The 20,440-nt window shown below is 45.1% G+C and overlaps 1 protein-coding gene and 1 long non-coding RNA gene across 11 annotated transcripts in view; one reads left to right on the top strand and one right to left on the bottom strand.

Annotated features, from left to right (window-relative positions):
- The window catches only part of BEND7 (BEN domain containing 7), a 79,668-nt gene extending 59,589 nt beyond the window's left edge, over positions 1–20,079 (bottom strand). For 4 of the 10 annotated variants that reach the window (XM_035021608.1, XM_035021611.1, XM_035021609.1 and 1 more), the window contains exons 1-2: positions 19,945–20,077; positions 17,578–17,661 (exon numbers count right to left, since the gene is read on the bottom strand). In XM_035021608.1, coding sequence (XP_034877499.1) covers positions 17,578–17,661; positions 19,945–20,005 — 145 coding nt within the window. In that variant the 5' untranslated portion in view covers positions 20,006–20,077. Of the gene's footprint in view, positions 1–17,577; positions 17,662–19,944 lie in introns of all 10 variants that reach the window. The other 6 variants (XM_035021606.1, XM_035021607.1, XM_035021614.1 and 3 more) reach the window with 3 other exon arrangements.
- Positions 20,073–20,440, top strand: part of LOC118021571 — a 41,796-nt gene continuing 41,428 nt past the window's right edge. The window contains exon 1 of the long non-coding RNA XR_004682225.1: positions 20,073–20,135. This is a non-coding gene — a long non-coding RNA (uncharacterized LOC118021571). The remainder of the gene's footprint in view (positions 20,136–20,440) is intronic.

Here is a 20,440-nt window from a genome sequence, read left to right as displayed (position 1 = left end):
ACAAACGGGTCTCAGAGCAGAGGAATGTGAAGCAGATTCCGTGCTGTGGGGAGGCCTGAGGTGGACACCCTCAGTCCAAGCCCAACCTGACATGCAGATGCTATCAAGGTCCCCACCTGGCCACCCTCAGGGCTGAGAGCCATGTTGACAAGGGACAGGCAAGACTGGGATTCTACCTCAGCAAAAATGGTCTGGAAAGCATTAGTTTGTAGAGCAATGGTTTCCAAGTGAGCCCTTCTCTCTGATGCAAACTTCAGTGGAACCCCAATAAATAAAGCAGAGTAAAGCCTGCTTTAGAGAGCATGCCAGAACCCACATTCCTGACCAGTCCCTGGAGTGCATTCAGGAACTCTGTGGGCACCACACAACAGAGTCTGGCACACAACAGAGTCTATATGCCACTGAGATGGAAGGAGGCAAAGAGCATCTACAGAATCATTTAATTGTTCAAATCAAGCACTATGGTAAGGAGTAGCCAACTGCGTGTGTGTTGGCACGTGTGCGAGGACCCTGTTAAACTGAAAGTTAGAAGTGCAAATAATGAAGCAGCTCAGTATATACATGGCATTTTCATTTAAAGGGCAACTAAGTTCCTCTCAAATCTTTTTAGAGAATATCAGGTTCATTCATCCATTCAATAAATATTTACTGTACTACTACTAAATAGGAGATACCGTGTGACTAAAAAAAGGAAAAGAAAAAAGATAGAAGCTCCAGGGGCTCCCCGTCATGAGGGTGCAGTCCAGCAAGGGAGACACGTGAATGTACGAAAGATTTTAAAAACACGATGCCCCTCTTCTAACGAATGGCAGGCTTACCCAGGATAAGCCACCTGAAGCCAGGATGGGAGGCTGGAGCTCTTTTTACCTAAGACTGAGCATGTGAAGCCAGGACGGGTACCGAGAAAGAATGCCATGGATCCTAGATGGAAAACAGGCCTTCAAAGCAAAAAAGAATGAGATCTTGCCATTCACAACAACATGGATGGACCCAGAGGGTATCATGTTAAGTGAAATAAATCAGACAAAGAAAGATAGATACCATAGGTTTTCACCTATCTGTGGAATCTAAAAAACAAGACACTCAAAACTGAAACATACTCTTAAACACGGAGAACTGGGGGTTGCCCAAGAGGAGAGGAGTAGGAGGATGAGCAAAATAGATAAAGGGGATTAAGAGGTACAAATGTCTAATTGTAAAATAAGTCAAGGGGATGAAAAGTGTAACATAGGGAATCTAGTCAATCATATTATAATCACGTTGTACGGTGACAGATGGTGACTACAGTTACCACGGTGAGCACCGTGTAATGTATAGAATTGTCTGTTCGCGATGCTGTACACCTGAATCTACCATAATGTTGTATGTCAACTATACTTCAAAAAAATAAATAAAACCAATTGGACAGCTATAAAAAATGGGCTGTCATGTTGCTTCTCAAACGTGTCCCTCAAAGAATACCTACAAAGGAGAATAAACACCTATATGAAGTTCGGGGGCAAAGTCCTAAAAGGGGAGTAAGGAATAATTTTATTTGGGGCGCCTGGGTGGCTCAGTTGTTAAGCGTCTGCCTTTGGCTCAGGTCATGATCCCAGGGTCCTGGGATCGAGCCCCGCATCGGGCTCCCTGCTCTGCAGGGAGCCTGCTTCTCCCTCTCCCACTCCCCCTACTTGTGTTTCTGCTCTCGCTGTCTCTCTCTGTCAAATAAATAAATACAATCTTTAAAAAAAAAAAAGGAATAATTTTATTTGATGTCTTCATATTTTACCTTAAAAAATGAATGCCAATACTATACTTTGCTTTCTACCCACCAAGATGTACAGGTTCCTGGAACCTGTGGAACAACGCTGGGCACTAGTTACAAGTCTGTAGTTTAAAATGCACTGGCCAGAGGGAGGAGGGCTGGACGGTTACAGAAGGCGAACGGCTCAGCTTTTTAAGTCCGGCTTTTGAATGCCCCCAGTGGCTTTCTAGGAGTACACATCTAGTGTCCATGGCCGAACAGACAAAACCAAGAGATTACATGGGACATGCCTTGGACATTGCATGAATTACAAGTGTTCAGGAATTGAGAGGAAGAGACCATTTTAAACTGGGAGGACTATGGCCCGTGTCATGAAGATGGTGAGATGTGAGTTGGTGAACAAAGATGGCTAGCATTTCCACGGGCCCTTCTGGGAAGAGAAAGGAGGGAACGGTATCGAGCAAAGACTGAACGCAGAGAAAAACAAAATGGGTAATGGTAAATAAGCTAACTTAGCTGGAGTTGAGGCACTGAGTGGGTAAAATGAACAGAAGGACCTTGATGCTTTTACTTCATCCTGCAAATGATAGGAAGTCAACAAAGGTTTTCCACGAGACCAGGAAATATAAGAAGTAGCTGGAATTCCCCAACCAATTCCAAGAGAGGGCCTGCTTATCTCTCCCTCAAATGTTCTTATATGATGGAAAATGAACTTTTATTTTATAATAAACATAACATGGCTGCCCAACTGAATGCTCCTTGGATGTGTAATTCCAGCCATCATTAAGTGAGAAGGTCAGAAGCCAACACTTTAAGCAATGTTCAAGAATAATTGAGCCGAAGAGTTAAAATCCCAAATACAAGAGAAAGGTCTTGCAAATAGTGAGGAAGACAAACACCAAAAACAGAAAACTGGGCAAAGGACATAAACAAGTAATTCACAAGAGAAAGAGTTTAAATCCCTTAATCTCCATAATTATTAATGTAATGAAAATTAAATAATGTGAAATTCTTTGTCTATTAATTTGGCGAAGACTGTAGATTCATAAAACCCATTTTTGGTGAAGGTGTAGGGTTATAGTCACTCTCATATGCTGTTGGTAGGCAACCTTTCTGGGGGGAAATTCAGCAATTCCACTTCCAGGAACTGATCCTATAGAAATATCACAGTGAGTACCCATGACATATATACAAAGGTACAAGGGCATCATTGTACTCGTGAAACTCTGGGAACCATCCAAACATTTATCAATGGAGCATGACATAAGTGAATCATGGCATGTCGGTGTAATGAAATTATGGTGTATGTTTACATATCCTGTAAAGAACGAAATAGCCCTTTTTATAGGCATTTGGAGGTATGCACAAGATAAACTGTAAACTCGTGACAGTTGATATCACGGTGACTTCGCTCACTACTTTATATCCAGGGCTGACTGCCTGTCTCAAACTAGCCACTCAATTCTTGTGGAATAAATGGAGACTCGGTTAAGCACCAAAGTTACAAAACATTATATAGCATGATCCCATCTTCCTTGCATTGTAACGCACGCAAAAACAACTCTGCTGTTAACAGTGGTTGTTACTGGAGAGTGTGATGGGGACGGGATGTTTTCCTTTTTACTTGACACCTTTTTTTCACCTTTCTCAATTTTAACTTTAAAAATGGTTTTGAAATTAATACGTATTATTTCTTTGTAAGAAAAAAATGACCTGGGGGAATTATATACAATCTTGTCCCTATGATATGCTGGGTAGAGTGGCAGCTTTGGACGTGAAAGCTTACAATGTCACCCAGGAAAGACGAAGTCGGACAGGAATGAGCAACAGGTGGCTAGAGAGAGCATGGAAGCAAGTCAAGGAAAGCGGGTGCTGGGGTGCGGTCTATTTTGCAACTCATGGTGTACAGGGCTAAGATTACTTTTCCTTGAAGCTCATATAAGCCATGTATTCTTTATTTTTTTTCAAGTTTGTTTATGTATGTGTGTATGTACATAAGTAATCTCTACACCCAAGGTGGGGCTCGAACTCACGACCCTGAGATCAAGAGTCACATGCTCTTCCAATTGAGCCAGCCAGGCGCCCCAACCCATGTATTTTAAATTTTTTTTTATTTAAATTTTTTTTTTTTTTAAGATTTTATTTATTTATTTGACAGAGAGAGACACAGCGAGAGAGGAAACACCAGCAGGGGGAATGGGAGAGGGAGAAGCAGGCTCCCCGCTGAGCAGGGAGCCCGATGTGGGACTTGATCCCAGGACCCTGGGATCATGACCTGAGCCGAAGGCAATCGCTTAACCAACTGAGCCACCCAGGCGCCCCCCATGTATTTTTTTAAAGTAATTTGGCAGTATGTGGGGGGGAAGTGTTACAGCCACCATTCATGGAGCACGCACTATGTACCAGGCCCTCCAGCAAACTCTGCCAACTTTCAATCCTGATGACAAGCTAAGAGGTTCGAATGTTGATGAATACATTTTACCCAGGAAATAACAGAGACTTTGAGATTAGAGTTTTAAACTGGGTAGATCAGGCGCCAAGGTCCATGAGCTACCCCCCTACTAAAGTGCTCAAGGAACTGGATGACTGGCAGGAAGGAGGCCATTCACAAAATAATCCAGCTGCATGGTATCCAGGAAGCTGTCAGATGCACACTGGGTGCTGTTTGAACTAGTTAGCACCTTAACCACCCAGCTAGGTTAACAAACATGGTAGAAACAATGGTTTGAACTAGTTAGCACCTTAACCACCCAGTTAGGTTAACAAACATATGGTAGAAACAATGGATTTCAACTATTCTCCTTTCTAACGAAGGAAAATAAGGTTCAGATATTTCTTTTTAAATTGGCAGCACGGTTCATGTGAATCCTGTGAGTTCTGCAGAAGCCAAATATTAACACGTAGAAGACATGCAATCAGAATTTATTTATGTTCATGATTCTGTGAAACACAGCAAAAGTCTTTGAATGTGGCAATACACATAGGTTAAATATAACAAGACTGCAGATTAAGAGCTGCTTCCACATTCCTATAGTAGCATAACCAAAATCTTGCCTTCATTCAATAAGGGATAAAATGTTCATAATTTACTGTCTGGAAAGAGATAGTCCTTTTCGATAGAATTTGAAATGCTGATCCTCTGCCTTCCTGTACAGAAAACTTCTAAAAGAATGCTAATACAGATGTGCAAGTCTCCCCTCACTGAGCCGTCAATTTACACATCCACATCATGGATCAGTTAAATATGAACGTGATTCAGTACTGGCCATACTGTGTTTCTTCAGCCATTTAAAATTTTAAAATATTCCAAGTTAAATATACATGCTGTTGTATAGTCTCATCTTCAAAGTAAATAGTGTTACTGATGATGAGAAATGGATCATATGCACAGCACCTTTTTCTTCTAAGGATTTCAGGGAACTCCGCTAAGTCTGGGTCCAAAAGCACCTGGAGAGTGTAGTCTTTCTCGAGTGAGACTAATGACAAATCTCCAGGGGTAAGGCAATCATGGCTTAAGTCAGTGGGTTCCAAACTTTTTTGACCATAGTTCATAGCAAGAAATATATTTTTCATGATGATTTCACACACTTCCATACACACACACACACAAACACACACACACACTACCTACATAACTAAAAAAAGATACATGAATTTATCCTTCCTGCGAGCAATGCACTCTGACATTTTCTATTCTACTCTATCTTTGTTATTATTATTACTGTTGTTGTTAGCTCATGTGGGTGACAATCTGCTAAACTGATTTCATGACCCACTTACAGGTCACAACCATTGGTCTGAAAAGCCCTGCCTTAAATGTCGAAGGTTTTCAGGATGTTGCCTGGGCAGGCTTCTCCTCCCCAGACCCCTTCTGGACCCTCGATCCTCTCTCTGGCTCCAGTGACCATCTGTATGTGAGGATTCCAGCCCTGATCCTACTTCGGGGCTCCAGACCCACACACCCAATTGCCCACTGGACAGCCCCACTTGCAACAGCAACCTTAAGTCCATATCCCAAACTGTATTTAATGCTGACTCTCCGCGAGCACCAACCCAGCCATCCAAGTCAGAAACCTGGAACTTCTCTCTCTCCCTGCCCTCCCACAGCCAATTAATCACAGAGTCCTGCTGATTGTGACTTCTGAATCCTTCCACTTCTCTCCATCCGCCGGTTCCCATGGTCTCTTGATGGGGCTCCTGCCAAAAGCCTCCAGTGTCGCGCCCCTCCCTCCAATCCCTCTTCCACCCCGAAGGCAGTGTGACCTCTCAAACATGCAAACCTCATTACATGACACACCTCACTGGATGCCAGCCACCTCCGGAAGGAGCCTGGCTCTGCATCTCCTGGCCTATTTCTCCAGTCAGCTCTTGCCACGTTCCCTCCCCGACCCCCACCTCCCTTATTCTAAACTGGTGGCTCTCAGGTCTGGCTACACATTAGGATCACCTAGACAACTTTGTAAAAATACTGGCGCCCAGGCCTCACTTCAGGACAGTTAAATACCAATCCAATTAGTGGCTGTAAGGGATAGCCGGAGGGCTCTCTGCTTTCGTTTGGAAGGAAGGTCTCTCAGTGGTCTGGAAGCACTCTCACTTCCTGGCCTTCACACAGCCTCAGCTCCAGCCCCACCCCACACTTATCCTTCAGGTCTCAGCTGAAATGTCATCATCTCAAGGCCCATATCCCCTAATCCCCCAGGCCCGGCCAGGCCCTCCCCATTCTGTGTTCCCATATAATCCTGCATCCCCCTATCGCAACCTCGTGAGCTTCAAAATCTCTTAGCTACTCACCAAACACCCACAAAATGAACACAAGAATAAGTCAATTCTGGGATCAGATATGCCGAGAAGCTGCAGTTGAGGAAAACACCACTGACGGGTCAAGATGTAGATCAACATCTGTGTTGTCTTAGATTCTCATTTCCACGGAGTGTGTAGGGTTGGAAGCAGAGGCCCCTTGGTGCCTAAATTCAATCGTGTCTTCCTATGAAAGCTTTCCCAAAGGAACACAGCTCATCCTCATCGTGTTCCTAGTTCATCAGAGGTGACAGACAGGGACTCATGTGCCCCACTTAATGAAGGATAAGACTAAGTTGCGTGCCCAGAATGACCAAAGCAGACCAGAGGAAGGCAAGTCGGATCTGGGCCGCGCATGTCCGTGTTGCTCAAGGCAGCAGGCTCTGTCTTCCAGAGTAGAGCCAAACAGAGAACAACGAATGTATGGAGAAAGCTAAGGCTAACATTCCTGCAGCAACTCCTTTTCAACTGTATTTCACACAATGCTTATTACAGTACCCATTAAAGTCTTGCTAGTAATTGAAAAAATTATATATGTGCAATGAGCGTGAGTTAATGTTAACAGAAGAACCTTAACTTTTGCATCTCCTGACTTTTTACTTTTGGCTTGTACCTTAACCTTGCATTTTTGTGGGGTTCTTTACATTTTATATGGAGGTGTAAAGTCACATTTGAGATATAATTCCGTTAGCCATACAAGCAATTTCATAAGGCTATTATGTTGCATCAACTTTTTCTGTAAAAATAAATTGTTAAGGATATTATTCCTGGAACAGAATAAATTCTTGGAATTACTGAGAAACTTATGTACTGTACCACTGTTCCAAGAACACATTACTTATTTTATCATGACAAAGTAAAGTTATTAATCTTCTGGCTTCCATTTCAACAATGAGAAATGCCGCGAGATACAGAGACACCTGTGTTACATTTCAGTTCAACTTTCTATCATCCATAAACATCTCCGTTTTGGACACCTCATCCAAACAAATGCTCACAGAATACTTCTATGTAGCATTCGATTTTATGAAACTATAAAAGTTCCTTGCTGTTAATTACAGAGACAAATGTCTCATCACCCATTTGGTTACCAGATAGCATAATTAGTTTTCTCCACTAACCTTTCAGATATAAAATTTGATTTGAGTAAAAAAACATTGTAAAACCCTTGCAATTCAAATGATACAGTATATCTGGATATGTTTGGAAAAAAAATCCAATACTAAGAAAACAATTGTATGGATTCTTATTTACAAGGATACTGATTGTCTGGAATACTGAAAGGAAATCTGTCTAAACTTCTTAATGATTTTAAAATATATGATCAAATATGCATGTAATAAGCTGTCCTTTGTATAGAAAGGAGGCTCAGTAACCTGCCCATGAATGGAATGTGCCCTTTGATCTTGCCCTGGGTATGGTGATGCGGCTGAGTGGGTCCACCTTGGCCCCTCGTTTCTACCGCCTTCACACGGGCATCTGGGAGAGAGCCGGGTGAAGGGGTGTCTAGTCTAGAGCAAGGCAATAGCGTTTCTCTGCTCAAAGCTAACTGACCCCACAGCCTTGGCCTGCAGAGGACCACGTGCCAGCTGACATGTGTAGGGGGTGGGTGCTCCTGACATTTATATACATTGATGCGGCCAACATTCAGTCCTCTTGTAACATGCGGGACAGTCCTGCACAAGAAAACCGTCTCGCTGCAATAGACGGTCCCACTCAGATCAGCTGATAATTGGCAGCAAGTTGCATTTTTAACATGTTTTAAACATGGTACTCATTTGTTTGTTCAAAAATAGTTACCGAGAATCGACTTCGTCAAGTATCGTGTACTAGGAACACGGTCAATGGAGTCTTGCCCTGCAGGAATTCAAGCTGAGACTGGACAAATGAAGGCTCAGAGAGACAGGGCGGTAGAGGTCATACCAGGCAGAGCCTAGCCAAGGCAGACGCCAGGCCCACAGGACTGCAGGTCCCGGAGATGCCCACACAGCATGGTCTGTCGGTGGGGGGCTGGGGGCTGGGGCTGGTATACACTCACAGGCACAGAGGTTCGTCCTCTTTCAGGGTTCAACTTTAATAGGGGGTCCTGCCATTAACCTAATCAAAAAGGAACAAAAATAGGAAATGAAAAATAAAGCTTCTATGGTCAGTCAGTGTTGACAAATTTTACTCCTGATATGTGAGGTCCAGTTAGCTACTAAGAAGGAAGTGTAAATTTTCACCCCTTGAAGCCAGGGCAGAACTTAGAGGTGAGATTGAATAATAAAGTTTCCAAGTGGCTGATTCCACCACTTGACTTTGAATTTAAAAGTGGACATCTCACTCATTCCCTGAGCGTGTACTGATGATTATTATGTGACCAGCGTGGTGCTGGGCAGTGGGGACACAGAGATGATTCTTGGGGAGTTTACACCCCAGTCGGGAGAGAGAGAGAGAAGTAAACCAGCAATGCCTTTGCTTTGATGGCACCACACTGTGGAGGCTGCGGAGGGAGAGGTGAGGGGAATCAGAGAAGACTGCCTGGAGGAAGTTACATCAACTTGGAGTCTTTAGGGAAAAGAGAAAGCCAAGCAAAGAAGAGGGAGGATGATGCAAGTGTGAAATTCCAAGCAGAGGAATTTTTGTGGCTTCCGTGCAGCCACCAGGGTGAGAAAGTGCCTGGCTTCAAAGGCGAGGACGGATTCCTGTTGCAGGAATGAAAGCGGTCTGGTATGGCTGACGCCTGGGAGCTGGAAGGACAGCGTCAGCAATAAGCTCCAAGGATACGGGTGGCAGTTCATGCAGAGTCTTATCTGTCAGGCTTAGGGGTCTCAGTCCTAACCTGAAAGCCGCAGACAATGAAGACATTCAGGCAAGGAGCAACCCAAGTGGCCCAGTCCCTGGATAAATCCCTGCAGATTTGGGCATCTGCTCCTTGCGGGGTCCACACCCCCTACTACTGCGGACGCGCATTCGGGCACATTCGATTCCAGGTAGCGTTCTCTCCAGTAATCTGTGACTTATGAGAATAACAGAGTTCCTTTGTAAATGTCCTAGATCTATTTTTAACTTGGAGATGCAAAACATACTGTTCCAAAATCTTTATCTTATAGATGGCCATGTTATTTTCTTCCAAAAGTAAAAATTCATATTCCCATGGGAACCAGAGAGGCTAAATTGTTAATACATCTCCTTTGAGCCTGTCCTTCTTGGAGGGTTGTTTGTTTTTGTTTTTTTTTCCTAATAATTTGGTCATGATCAGAGTAGGAACAGCAAACGATCACAATGTATGGTACATTTTACCCCGAGGGTGGTTCCTGAACCACACCAAGTCTTGAAGAGAAAAAGAAAGAAGCAACTTTTTCTTGGGACACGGAAGGGGGTTGGTGAGCGGGCATACGTGTGCGCTCCCTCACGGTGTGACCTGCACCAAGGCCTGTTGAATGCTTGGCTTTTGGTTTTCCTGAAATTTAGATAGGGCAAATCGCTTCCTCTGGAACCTGAGAACCAGACAATGCCAAAAAACAGTTGATAAACAGGTCAGTCCTCTCTTAAGCACCCTTGAGAGGGTACACCAATGTTACAGCACAATACGGAGCCAGGAGAGCACAGACCATTTTTGTTTTGATTTTCAACATGTCGCTGGCTTTCGTACATGAGGGCCTCTCCTTTTTGGTCTTTTCTAGACTTGAAGGGAAAAAAAAAAGATTTCAAGTTGTATCTCACAAATCAACATCAGAAATCCCAAATTTCTGTGCTAGTTGAATATATTATAAAAGATTCTTCCAGTTAAATGTGGCATATTTTAGTTTGGCTCACTAAATTTCTCCAAAATCTCAACAGAGTGGTGTATTTGAAAGCAACTCTTCAGGGGCGCCTGGGTGGCTCAGTCGGTTAAGCGTCTGCCCGCGGCTCAGGTCATGATCTCAGGGTCCTGGGATCAAGTCCCGAGTTGGGCTCCCTCCTCAACAGGAGCCTGCTTCTCCCTCTCCCTCTCCCCCCGCTTGTGCGTGCTCTCCCTCTCAAATAAATAAATAAAATCTTTAAAAAAATAAATTAAAGCAACTCTTCATTGGTCTGTACGACAGTGTCCAACATATTCATGCACTTAGATATTTGAGTACCTATCATCTGGGTACCTATTATGAACATTACACTGTGCTGTGCGCTTCAAAGGATACGAAAAAGAATCCAGGTCACACTTGCTCTGTGATCTTCGAATTTACACGAGGAGAGATGGTGCAAATAAACAACCACAATTCAATGCGGTAATTGTTCAGATTTGGGGGCAAATGGGGGTGTCTGCAGGGTAACTTGGAGCGCAATAAAGCCGTGTACAAAATAAGTAGGTATTAGGTAGTATGTGGTAAGTGCCATAAAAGAATGATGTTATTATTTAGTGCTAAGATGTTCAGAAGAACATTTAAATTCTATTTCCAGAAGGAGAAGGGACAAAGGGATAATAAAAATAAGAATACAGCATTTCCTACTTTGAAAAAGTGTTTTGTCATTTGGGGTTCCTATATACCGTAGGGGAACCTGCTGGGGAGGTCAGGGCCAACATTACTTTTCTATCACAGAAGATAAAGAAAACCCCTCAAGAGTTTTGGGCAAGGTATTATTTATGAACTGTTAACCTGAGATTTAGACCAAGGTTTTCTGACTTTAAACCTGACTTCTCTCTACTGTGCTAGACAAACTGAGAAGGCCTCCAGGCCTAGGTAATGTTTGAATTGGGCTTTAGAAACCAATAGGAGATAGGACTGTAATAGATGGAGTCTGGAAAAGGGCGAAGACATGGGAGCGCCTGGAGAGAGAAGGCTGGTGAGAGGCACACACGTGGGCAGGGCAAGGTGCTCCCAGAAGGACTGCTAAGAGACCAGGCTGACATAAGCACATGTTTTTAGTAGGAAGGAGATAAGACTAGAAAGGTGAACTAGGAGCAGACAACGAACAGCAAAAGGAGGAGGACGGGGCCCTGGCTTTCTCAGAGGCTGCACGGCAGAGCAGAAACGTCAGGCTCTCCTCTGCGCGCTCTCTGACCCTGGGCAAACTGACATTTCCAAAGACCCCTCTTTTTCATTTAAAAATGGAAATAGGGCGCCTGGGTGGCTCAGTTGGTTAAGCGACTGCCTTTGGCTCGGGTCATGGTCCTGGAGTCCCGGGATCGAGTCCCGCATCGGGCTCCCTGCTTAGCTGCGGGTCTGCTTCTCCCTCTACCCTCTTCCCTCTCGTGCTCGCTGTCTCTCATTCTCTCTCTCAGATAAATAAATAAAAAATCTTTAGAAAATAAAAAAAAAATAAAAAAAATAAGATTTTATTTATTTGGGCGCCTGGGTGGCTCAGTTGGTTAAGCGACTGCCTTCGGCTCAGGTCATGATCCCGGCGTCCCGGGATCGAGTCCCGCATCGGGCTCCCTGCTCGGCGGGGAGTCTGCTTCTCCCTCTGACCCTCCTCCCTCTCGTGCTCTCTGTTTCTCATTCTCTCTGTCTCAAATAAATAAAATCTTTAAAAAATAAAAAATAAAAAAAAAAATAAAAATGGAAATAACACTATTCCTCCAGTACAGGAAGTGCCCCACGCACAGCAGATGTTCAAGCCACATTACTTCCTTTCTTCCCAAGTGGGTCCTAGGCTCTGCCCCGTCGAAGCTTCTGCCCGCCCCTCCCTGCTGCCGCCAGACGGTGCCCCGTCACCTTTGGAGCCCCGCTCTGCCGCGGAGAGGCTGAGGAGTCACACACGCCGCTCAGCCTACGTGGCCCGAAGGGCAGAGGAAGGCAGGACAGCAAGCAGCCCTGACGTGGTGAGCGAGCGCAGAACCGGACATCGAGGGACCCGGTTTTAAAGCATGCTCAACTACTAATTACCGTGAGCCCTGGCGCAAATCACTTTCACCTCCGAGCTCAGCTTCCTGTCTCCATAACAGATATAACACCCGCCTCACGGTGTAGTTGAGATATTAGCTAAATGATTAATCCAAGTACGCGACCGGCCTAACTGCAAACACCTCCTGAACGTTAGGCAGTGAGTGATATCTAAGAGCGTCTAAGTCTGCATCTACAGCTACAGAAGCATATTTTCACGTGCGCTTCTATTCAAGGAAGCCATCAGTGTTCAACAGTCTCTCTCAACCTTGACTTTGCTTGCAATTGTTTTGGAAGCCATTTGTGGACCTAGAGGATGAGCAGGCCTACTTTTAGTGCTGTAGGAAACCTTAGAAACCGTTCAGACCAGAGGTTTTTCCATGGGGACGAGGACACCCTAAAAGCTGCAAGACGCCTGCAGAGGTGGGGAGGCAGAGGTGGGACGTGTCACCTGGGATAACAGGCAAAGTTCTTACCATAGAGCCTGGCACACAGCCAGCTCTCCCAAAATGATACCTACCATTACTGGCCATGTTTCTAACCCCAAGAAACACTCAGGCCCACTTGGACCTTCATGTTATTTGAGGGTGCTTCTCACTCATGGAACTCCAGCCACACGTGAGGTGACACATCGGGGCCCCTTCCCTCTTGGGAGGAAACAGGAAGCAGGCGGGACCCAGGCCGCCTGACTCTAGATAAAGAGCACCCCCATTTAACACATGCACCTGCCCACTTCTCCGGGAAGGAGACTTACATTGCCGTGAGAGGCTGACTCCCTAGCCTGGAAAAGTGGGTAGGGATTATCTGAGTGTGTCATCTTTGAGGAGACTCTGGGGACCCTGGTGGGGGCAGCTGTCATCAGCAAAGCCACTGAAGAAGATTTCAAAATTCAGACATCTCGACCCCGCTCAACTGGCATGGCTATGATATGCTGTGCTTTGTCTTCTGAAAGTTGTGTAACAGAACTGAGGATCAAAAGGAACTAGAACAGGGCCAGGGCCTGGCATGTAATTGGAGCTCAATAAATATTTGTCGAGTGAATAAACGAGTGAGACCGAACACCTGAAAATCAGACATGTTCCAAATTTATATATAATGACAGTAAATCTAAAACAAAACCCAATGTCTCAAAAGAGATCTTATCAAATGTTTGTGTTACTGTTACAAGTAATAAACTCACCATCTCACTAAAATATTTTCCAAAAGTGCCTTGCTATACCAGGTAAGGTCTCCTGATGATCCTTGAACTGTCTGGCCCGACATGGTAGAGGGGAAAGATCTCTGGACAGGAGCCATGGGTCTACTCCAGGTTCCACTATTTATGAGCAAGTTGCTTTACTCTGAGCCTCAGTTCTGTCCTCTAGGTAATGGGAATAAGGACATCTGCCCCAGTGACCTTACAGGAATACAGTAAAAACCACAGGATGACAGGCGTGGAAGCAGTTTTTAAACGGGCGACACTCACTTAACGTCTGATTCTAAGGACCCTTCGCTCTCTGCTGTAGCTTCTGGCACCCTTCCCACCTGGATCTTCTCCAGCTCCCCTCTGCCTATCCAAATCGTACCCAAGTTTGAGGTCTAGCCTTTCCAGAGCTCTCCACTTGACCCTACATTTGATCCTTCCCTTCCAACGCAGCTTTTGCTCATTGCCCTAGTGGTTCCTATTTGTCAGTTAATTATCGTTCACACAGAGAGGCATGCAGTGGGGTATTTCCAGCACAGGCAATGTGCACTGGGATCCCAGCTATGGCACTTGCTACTTGAGAGGCCCTGGCAGGCTACCAAACATCCAAGTCTCATGTACAAAATGGGGATGACAGTGACTTACAGATTTGCCCTGAGAGGTAAATGAGATAACTCATGTGAGGTACTCAAGTCAACACCGTGCACGCGGAGAGTGCCCAATGACTGGAGCTGTTATGATTATTGAATATTGCTTCTTAACTGTGTTCTGAACTTGTCCCATCTCCCCAACTGGACTTAATCTTTGAGAACAAGGTCTCTGTCCTTTCCATTTCTTTGGTTGCCCCAACCCCACTCCCATTCCAGAAAAGCGCTGGGTGCTTTTCTCAGAAAACATCTGTTGAATTGATTAAAACAATTTTTTGTTTTTCTTCAAACAGGGCTCAAATTTTTATGGTAGCCCGTCACAGCCATCCTGACAATGTCAACATCCACAGGGCAAAGTAACCTCCTCTGGCCCTATTATCACCTTAAAAATGTGTGAATAACTCCCAAAGCACTCAGCCAAGCCATTCACACTATTGAGCTATCCTACCATGTTGGATGTGCTACATTAGTCAACAGCCTAAAAATATTCCAGAGAAATAGATTTCATGTGGGAACTCTGCCAAAACCCAGAGCACTCACTCTCTTTTCCCAAGACATGAACTTTAATCTTATAGGTGCAGATAATAATAATAATGTCTCAAAAGAGATCTTATCAAATGTTTGTGTTATTGTTACAAGTAATAAACTCACCATCTCACTAAAATATTTTCCAAAAGTGCCTACACCCATGATCTCCAAAGAGCTTCTCTGAGTTCTAGACTGGCCACTCTGCACCTCTAGCTGGGAAGCCCTCTTATACAACACCCTAGGGGCCATGTTTTAGGACTCAGATTATAGTTGAAACAGTTCTTCTGGCGTTTTGCTAACAAACTCCCTTGGATGTCATAAACCTCACACTGAATTCTACACCCTAACAAGTAACATTATGGATAGACTCCAGCAATTTATAAAACAAACATGCTTTAAATATATATATATATATTTAAAGATTTTATTTATTTGACAGAGAGAGACACAGCGAGAGAGGGAACCCAACCAGGGGGAGTGGGAGAGGGAGAAGCAGGCTTCCCGCTGAGCAGGAAGCCCGATGCGGGGCTCGATCCCAGGACCCTGGGATCATGACCTGAGCTGAAGGCAGACGCTTAAAGACTGAGCCACCCAGGTGCCCCAACAAACATGCTTTAAATCTATGTTTTGGGAAGAGTACCTATAAACTAAAAATGCCTGTTTTAGAACATCGTCAACAACCAAATTCTTAATTTGCTATGTTTTCAGTAACTATTCCCAACTGCTCTAGAAATTATGTTAGCGTAATCATTTGCTCTTCCAGTTTTTAAAAAAATTGACCTGGAAATCACAAGACACAAATGTTCTCTGGGAACCATATCCCACCTCCCCCAGAATGAGCAAGACTGAGAAGTAAGCCAGGCACACGTTTGCACTGTTCAATCTTTGGTCTCTTGATGTCTGAGGCCGTCTTAACCAGCAACTTGAAAAGCTTATCCTGACCCTGGTCTTTGGCTAATGTTCTCTTATCTTCCTGGACTCAAGCTGGGAAAACTGAAAGCAGCAATGTGTGCCCCCTTCAAGAGTTTGCATTTTACTGAATTCTGAGCACCAGCATCTTCCTGTTCTTCATCCCCTTACTCTGTCATACCCAGAATTACCTCACTGTATAGCGTCCTTACTGTTTTCCAAATACACAGCAGAACGGGGGGGGGGGGGGGAAGCCTGCTTTGTTGAAGAATAACTCAACCAAGGACATGATGTTCCATTTTTATGATAAATGTAAGTTTTCTACTAATAGGCAAATTCCTCATTTCCAATGACTAAGACGAGGGGTATTTAGATACAGAATTCCAACCAATCAAGTTTAGGGAACTGAAACTACAGAATTCCAATTGATTCAGTTTAAGGAACTGAAGAGAGTACAATCCAAGAATGTTCTCCTTCTGGGTTGTAGCATTTCACTTGATGATTCACTTTTTGGTTTTTAGTTCTCTTAACCGTAAACAGGTGCTGAGCATAGTTGCCGGCCTCAGTGACAGTCTGCTCGGATACAAAGATCTACGTGCCTTCACTGGTCGCTTATGTAAGGAATGCTGAGCCTTCCCTCCTGTTTCACCTCTGTCAAGTATCCGTTTTGATTTCTCAGTCCTTCGCAACCCACCATTTCTCTCCCTCAAAGCCAAAAAGAGAGATCCTGGTGACAGAGTACTCCACCATCTGGTTTTCATGTTGTTGGGATTTGCAGTACTACGCACACTGGGTCTGAGCAGCAATCCTACTTCCTTCAGCCCTCGATACTCCCCAGAGAGCTGGCAAAGCTGGCCCTTGCTTTTCATCACTCCTGCCCTGTCTCCTACTTTCTGCTGCCTTGCCGCGCAGCACCCAGCTCTCACCCTACTACCGGGGGTGGGGAAGTGTGCAGGATGGGCAAGGTGGAAGCCACATGCCACCGTTTACTCTCTACTCCTACTTCTCCTACTTTATGGGTACTTCACTCTTAGTGGCAAAATCGCAGGTTGTTTGATTTTGGGTTCATGGTCTGCAAATAACAAACTGTACATGCAAGATCCCTCATGTACGGCATTTGTATCAAAAGCTGCACTTGGAGAGACTGGCAATGCTTCTGACTACCTCCTTATTCATCATGCAGCTACCCTTGTCGGATGGTCTCCCAGACACTGCTTTTGCTCAGCCCGTCCCTGAGGTGAGCTGGGAATGAGGAGGGTAAGAGCAAAGCATGGCTAGTCTCTCTGCCCACAGATATTGGGGGGAGATGCACACAAGGCCAGGAAAATGATAGCTAGTACTCTCAAGAGGTGGTTGGGTGGACAATCACACTTTGATTTTCCTTACGCTTTTTGACTGTAGATTTAATTTAATTTTGTCATGGCAGGATTAGCAACCAGGCCACAGAGGTGAAGGGACATTATAATAAGACAGCATATTAATCCTCTGTCCCACCCAAGGCAGAAGCAAAACCAAACAAATAGCAGCTTCCTGGAAATTGAATTTCTGTTATCCAGATGTCAAAGATGTAATATCCCAATTACACAGACTATTGCTAGTGAAGCATGCCAGCGAATATGCAATGTAAATGGGGTGAGCACAGAGCGACAAACCTGCACCGTCAGCAGCTGGCTCTGGGAGTGAGTGATAATTAGCACTGTGTGTAGACACTAATAAACATTTATGTCTGAAATTACAACTTTTAGCAATGTTAATAAGGGATATATTGGCAATCTGTAAAATAAAAGGTCTTGAAAAGAATGTCATACATTAAGCAATGGCAGACATTTCCCGTTCTGGCACAATCTTTTTTTTTTTTTCCCCCTTCCCCCTAATTGCAAATGGCCACACTGTTTTGCTGAGAAATTAATTGACACAGGAACCTACCTAAATAAATGGGTTGGGTCTCTTTGGCCTCCCCATTAACATCGTTGCTGAATTCTGAGATCTTATATACCTCATGGTGATAATCTGGGATGAGAAAACAACCAAAAATTAAAATTCTAATGACCTGCAAGTTATGAATAAACAATAACAACTAGACTCTCATTATATATAAGATGTAGAATCTATACTTAAATAAATTATAAATATAATTTCCAATAACTCGATTAACCACCGAATTCGTAGTCACTAATAATCCCTAAAACTTTGCTTACTCTGAAGAAGTACACAAACTTGAAATATTACTTTGACTTTAGAAAACAGCTTTGCTGATCACATGGTTTTCACAGTAAATTTGGCCCAGAGATGCCAATTACTAGGCCTTTTTGCTTTCAAATGACAAGTATGTTTATAAGGGAGAGAAAAACCCTGCCCAATCATAGGCCAGGGGGTGATTCCAAAATTATCTCCACAACTCATTTCCATGAGTACAGTATATCAATAGCATGCTTTAGGGCAATCCAACACTCAGTTTTCTCAGTTTACCCAGCAAAATCCCAGCCTTTAAGCAGTTTACGGGAAAGCACACACGAAAAATACTGATTTGTTATTTCAAATATAGTATAGTCTAGATAAGAAAGCAAGATTCTTGTCTTTCACACAATCTTTTGCATTCAGCTACTGCACTTTAATATGCAAGTTTATTTGCGAAAAATGCACCTGCAGAGCAGAGAGAAGAATCAGACCCATAATTTAAAGAAAAGGAAAATGAAAAACTTGCTATGTCAGTCAAACTTTAAAATACAATACTTTATGAGCTTCCTTATTCTCTACGGAGGCTGCTGGGCTTGCCAATGGTCTATTTCTAAAAAGTAGGATCGTCTAGGTAAGAAAATAGAGGTTCCTTCTTAACAGCCATTCTCTTTTTTGTGGCAGGAGACCTGACAGGACAAGGTCTACAAAACTACTCTCACTTTTCAGATAAAGTAGTTAAGTTCCCTGAGGTCATAAATAAGAAAGCAGTCTACATTCCTGAATGAATCAATAGACCAACAGGCCAGTCACGTATGGAAGATTTTTAAAGTACAAATGACCGAGTAATCCACACAGAGAAAGAGGGAAGAGCCATATATTTTGAATACGTAAAACTATTTCAGGCCTCTTTCATTAAACAGTATCCAAACTAAATCAGGGGAAACAGATATGTGCAGATCTTCAAAATGTCTATAGTCAAACCATTTTCAGGCTAGCCAAAAGCAGGCTTTATTGAATCTACATCATAGTTAGCTCAGCTTAGTTTGAAAAGCTCTATTACTTGGAATCCCCCTCTAATTTTCATCACCTCACATGTGACTTCCCCAGGTTTTGAAACAATCGCCTTGCTCTCTGATGCCAACGCTAGATAAAACAGAAGAAAAGGGACAGGTTCTGTGGTTTGGTTTTGACCTCTAGTTGACTCAAAGAAGATATTTAAACAGCGTGATTCTAAACTCAGTATCAGGATTTGTGACATTAGGACGAAAAAAGTCACCTGCCTCTCATTTAAGGTGACACAATGCATTTTAAGAGACATATTTTAATGTCTGCTCTTAAGTTCTCATCGTCTCTGACAAAGTCCAGTAAGGAAAATAAAGCCTCTGACAAGTAACTGAACACAGGCAAGGCGATTCAACTTTCCCCTCCCCTGATAAAATAGACCCAAGCCAGAAAACCGCGGTGTACACCTGTTAAATCGTCAGGAACGGGCTGGAATTTTTTTTTTTTTTTTTTTTAAATAGGGATACTTTTCTGACCGATAAGGGATCTATTCCAAAACACCTTTCCAACCCAAATAACGTCTCTAGAAAAGATGCCGGAGGTCATCAATTCTCATTTGGCCTCGTACACCTAATGAGCTTCTTTCTGGTTCTTAAAAGAACCACCACCTTTTCTGCTACTGTTTGGGGGGAAGAAAAGCAAACCCACAACCATTGGTCGGGATCCGTGTGTGCACGGCCTGCCGGAGAGGCAGGTCTCCCCCAACCCCCAGCCCAGCCACCGGAGTGGAAGACCAAAGAGGCTCTCGGCTCCCCAAGTGTCATTGTTTGCTAATTTCCTGATGTGCCCTCCGACTTGTTTACGCTGAATAACATCCTGCCTCCCCCCGCACAACTTTCCCCGCCGCGCGGCGTCTGCGGCCGCGGCCCCCGAGGGAGGAGATTCGGGGGTCCCGGAGGCCCGGACCCCCGGCGTGGACGCGCGGCCGCGGCGCGGGGCGCGGGGCGCGGGGCGCGGGGCGGCGGGCCGGGCGCGGGGATGTTTACGCGGCGCCAAGTCCTCCCTCCGCCGCCCGCACGCCCCCCGCCCGGCCCGGCGCGGCCCGCCGCTTACCTCGGCTCACCAGTTTGAAGCTCTGGGATTTCCTGCTCCTCTTCCTCTCGGAGAACTCCATGGTGCTGGCAGGAGGCAGGGGCTGCGGCCGGGGGCGGCCGGCGGGCGGAGGGAGCGGCGGCCGAGGCGGCGGCGGCGGCGGCGGCGGCGCTGGCTCCTGCCACCCGGCAGCGGGGAGCACCAGGACCAAGGTCCGCGTCTTGAATCCGCAGGGGGAGGCGAAGGCAAGGGAAAAACCACCTCGAGCCCACTCGGGGGCTGCGGCTCGCGGGGTCGGCAGGAGGCGCGTTCCCGGAGAAGTTGCCCCCGTCTCGCCGCCGCCCGGCCCCCTCAGCACGCCCCCCGACCCCTTCTCGTTCCCGGTCTCTGTGCCACACGCAGCCGGAGCCGAACTTTCCGTTGGGGAGCGAGTTGGGGGCGGGGAGGGCGCGGCGCGGCGGGCCGGGTGCTGCCGGCGCCCTGCGCGCTGGCCGCGGGCCGGCCTGGGCGCTGCTCC

This window comes from Mirounga leonina, unplaced genomic scaffold (genome assembly GCF_011800145.1).
Source record: "Mirounga leonina isolate KUSES-001 unplaced genomic scaffold, KU_Mleo_1.0 Mir_175, whole genome shotgun sequence".
NCBI classification, from domain to species: Eukaryota; Metazoa; Chordata; class Mammalia; order Carnivora; family Phocidae; genus Mirounga; species Mirounga leonina.
This window is presented reverse-complemented; position numbering and strand designations above follow the sequence as displayed.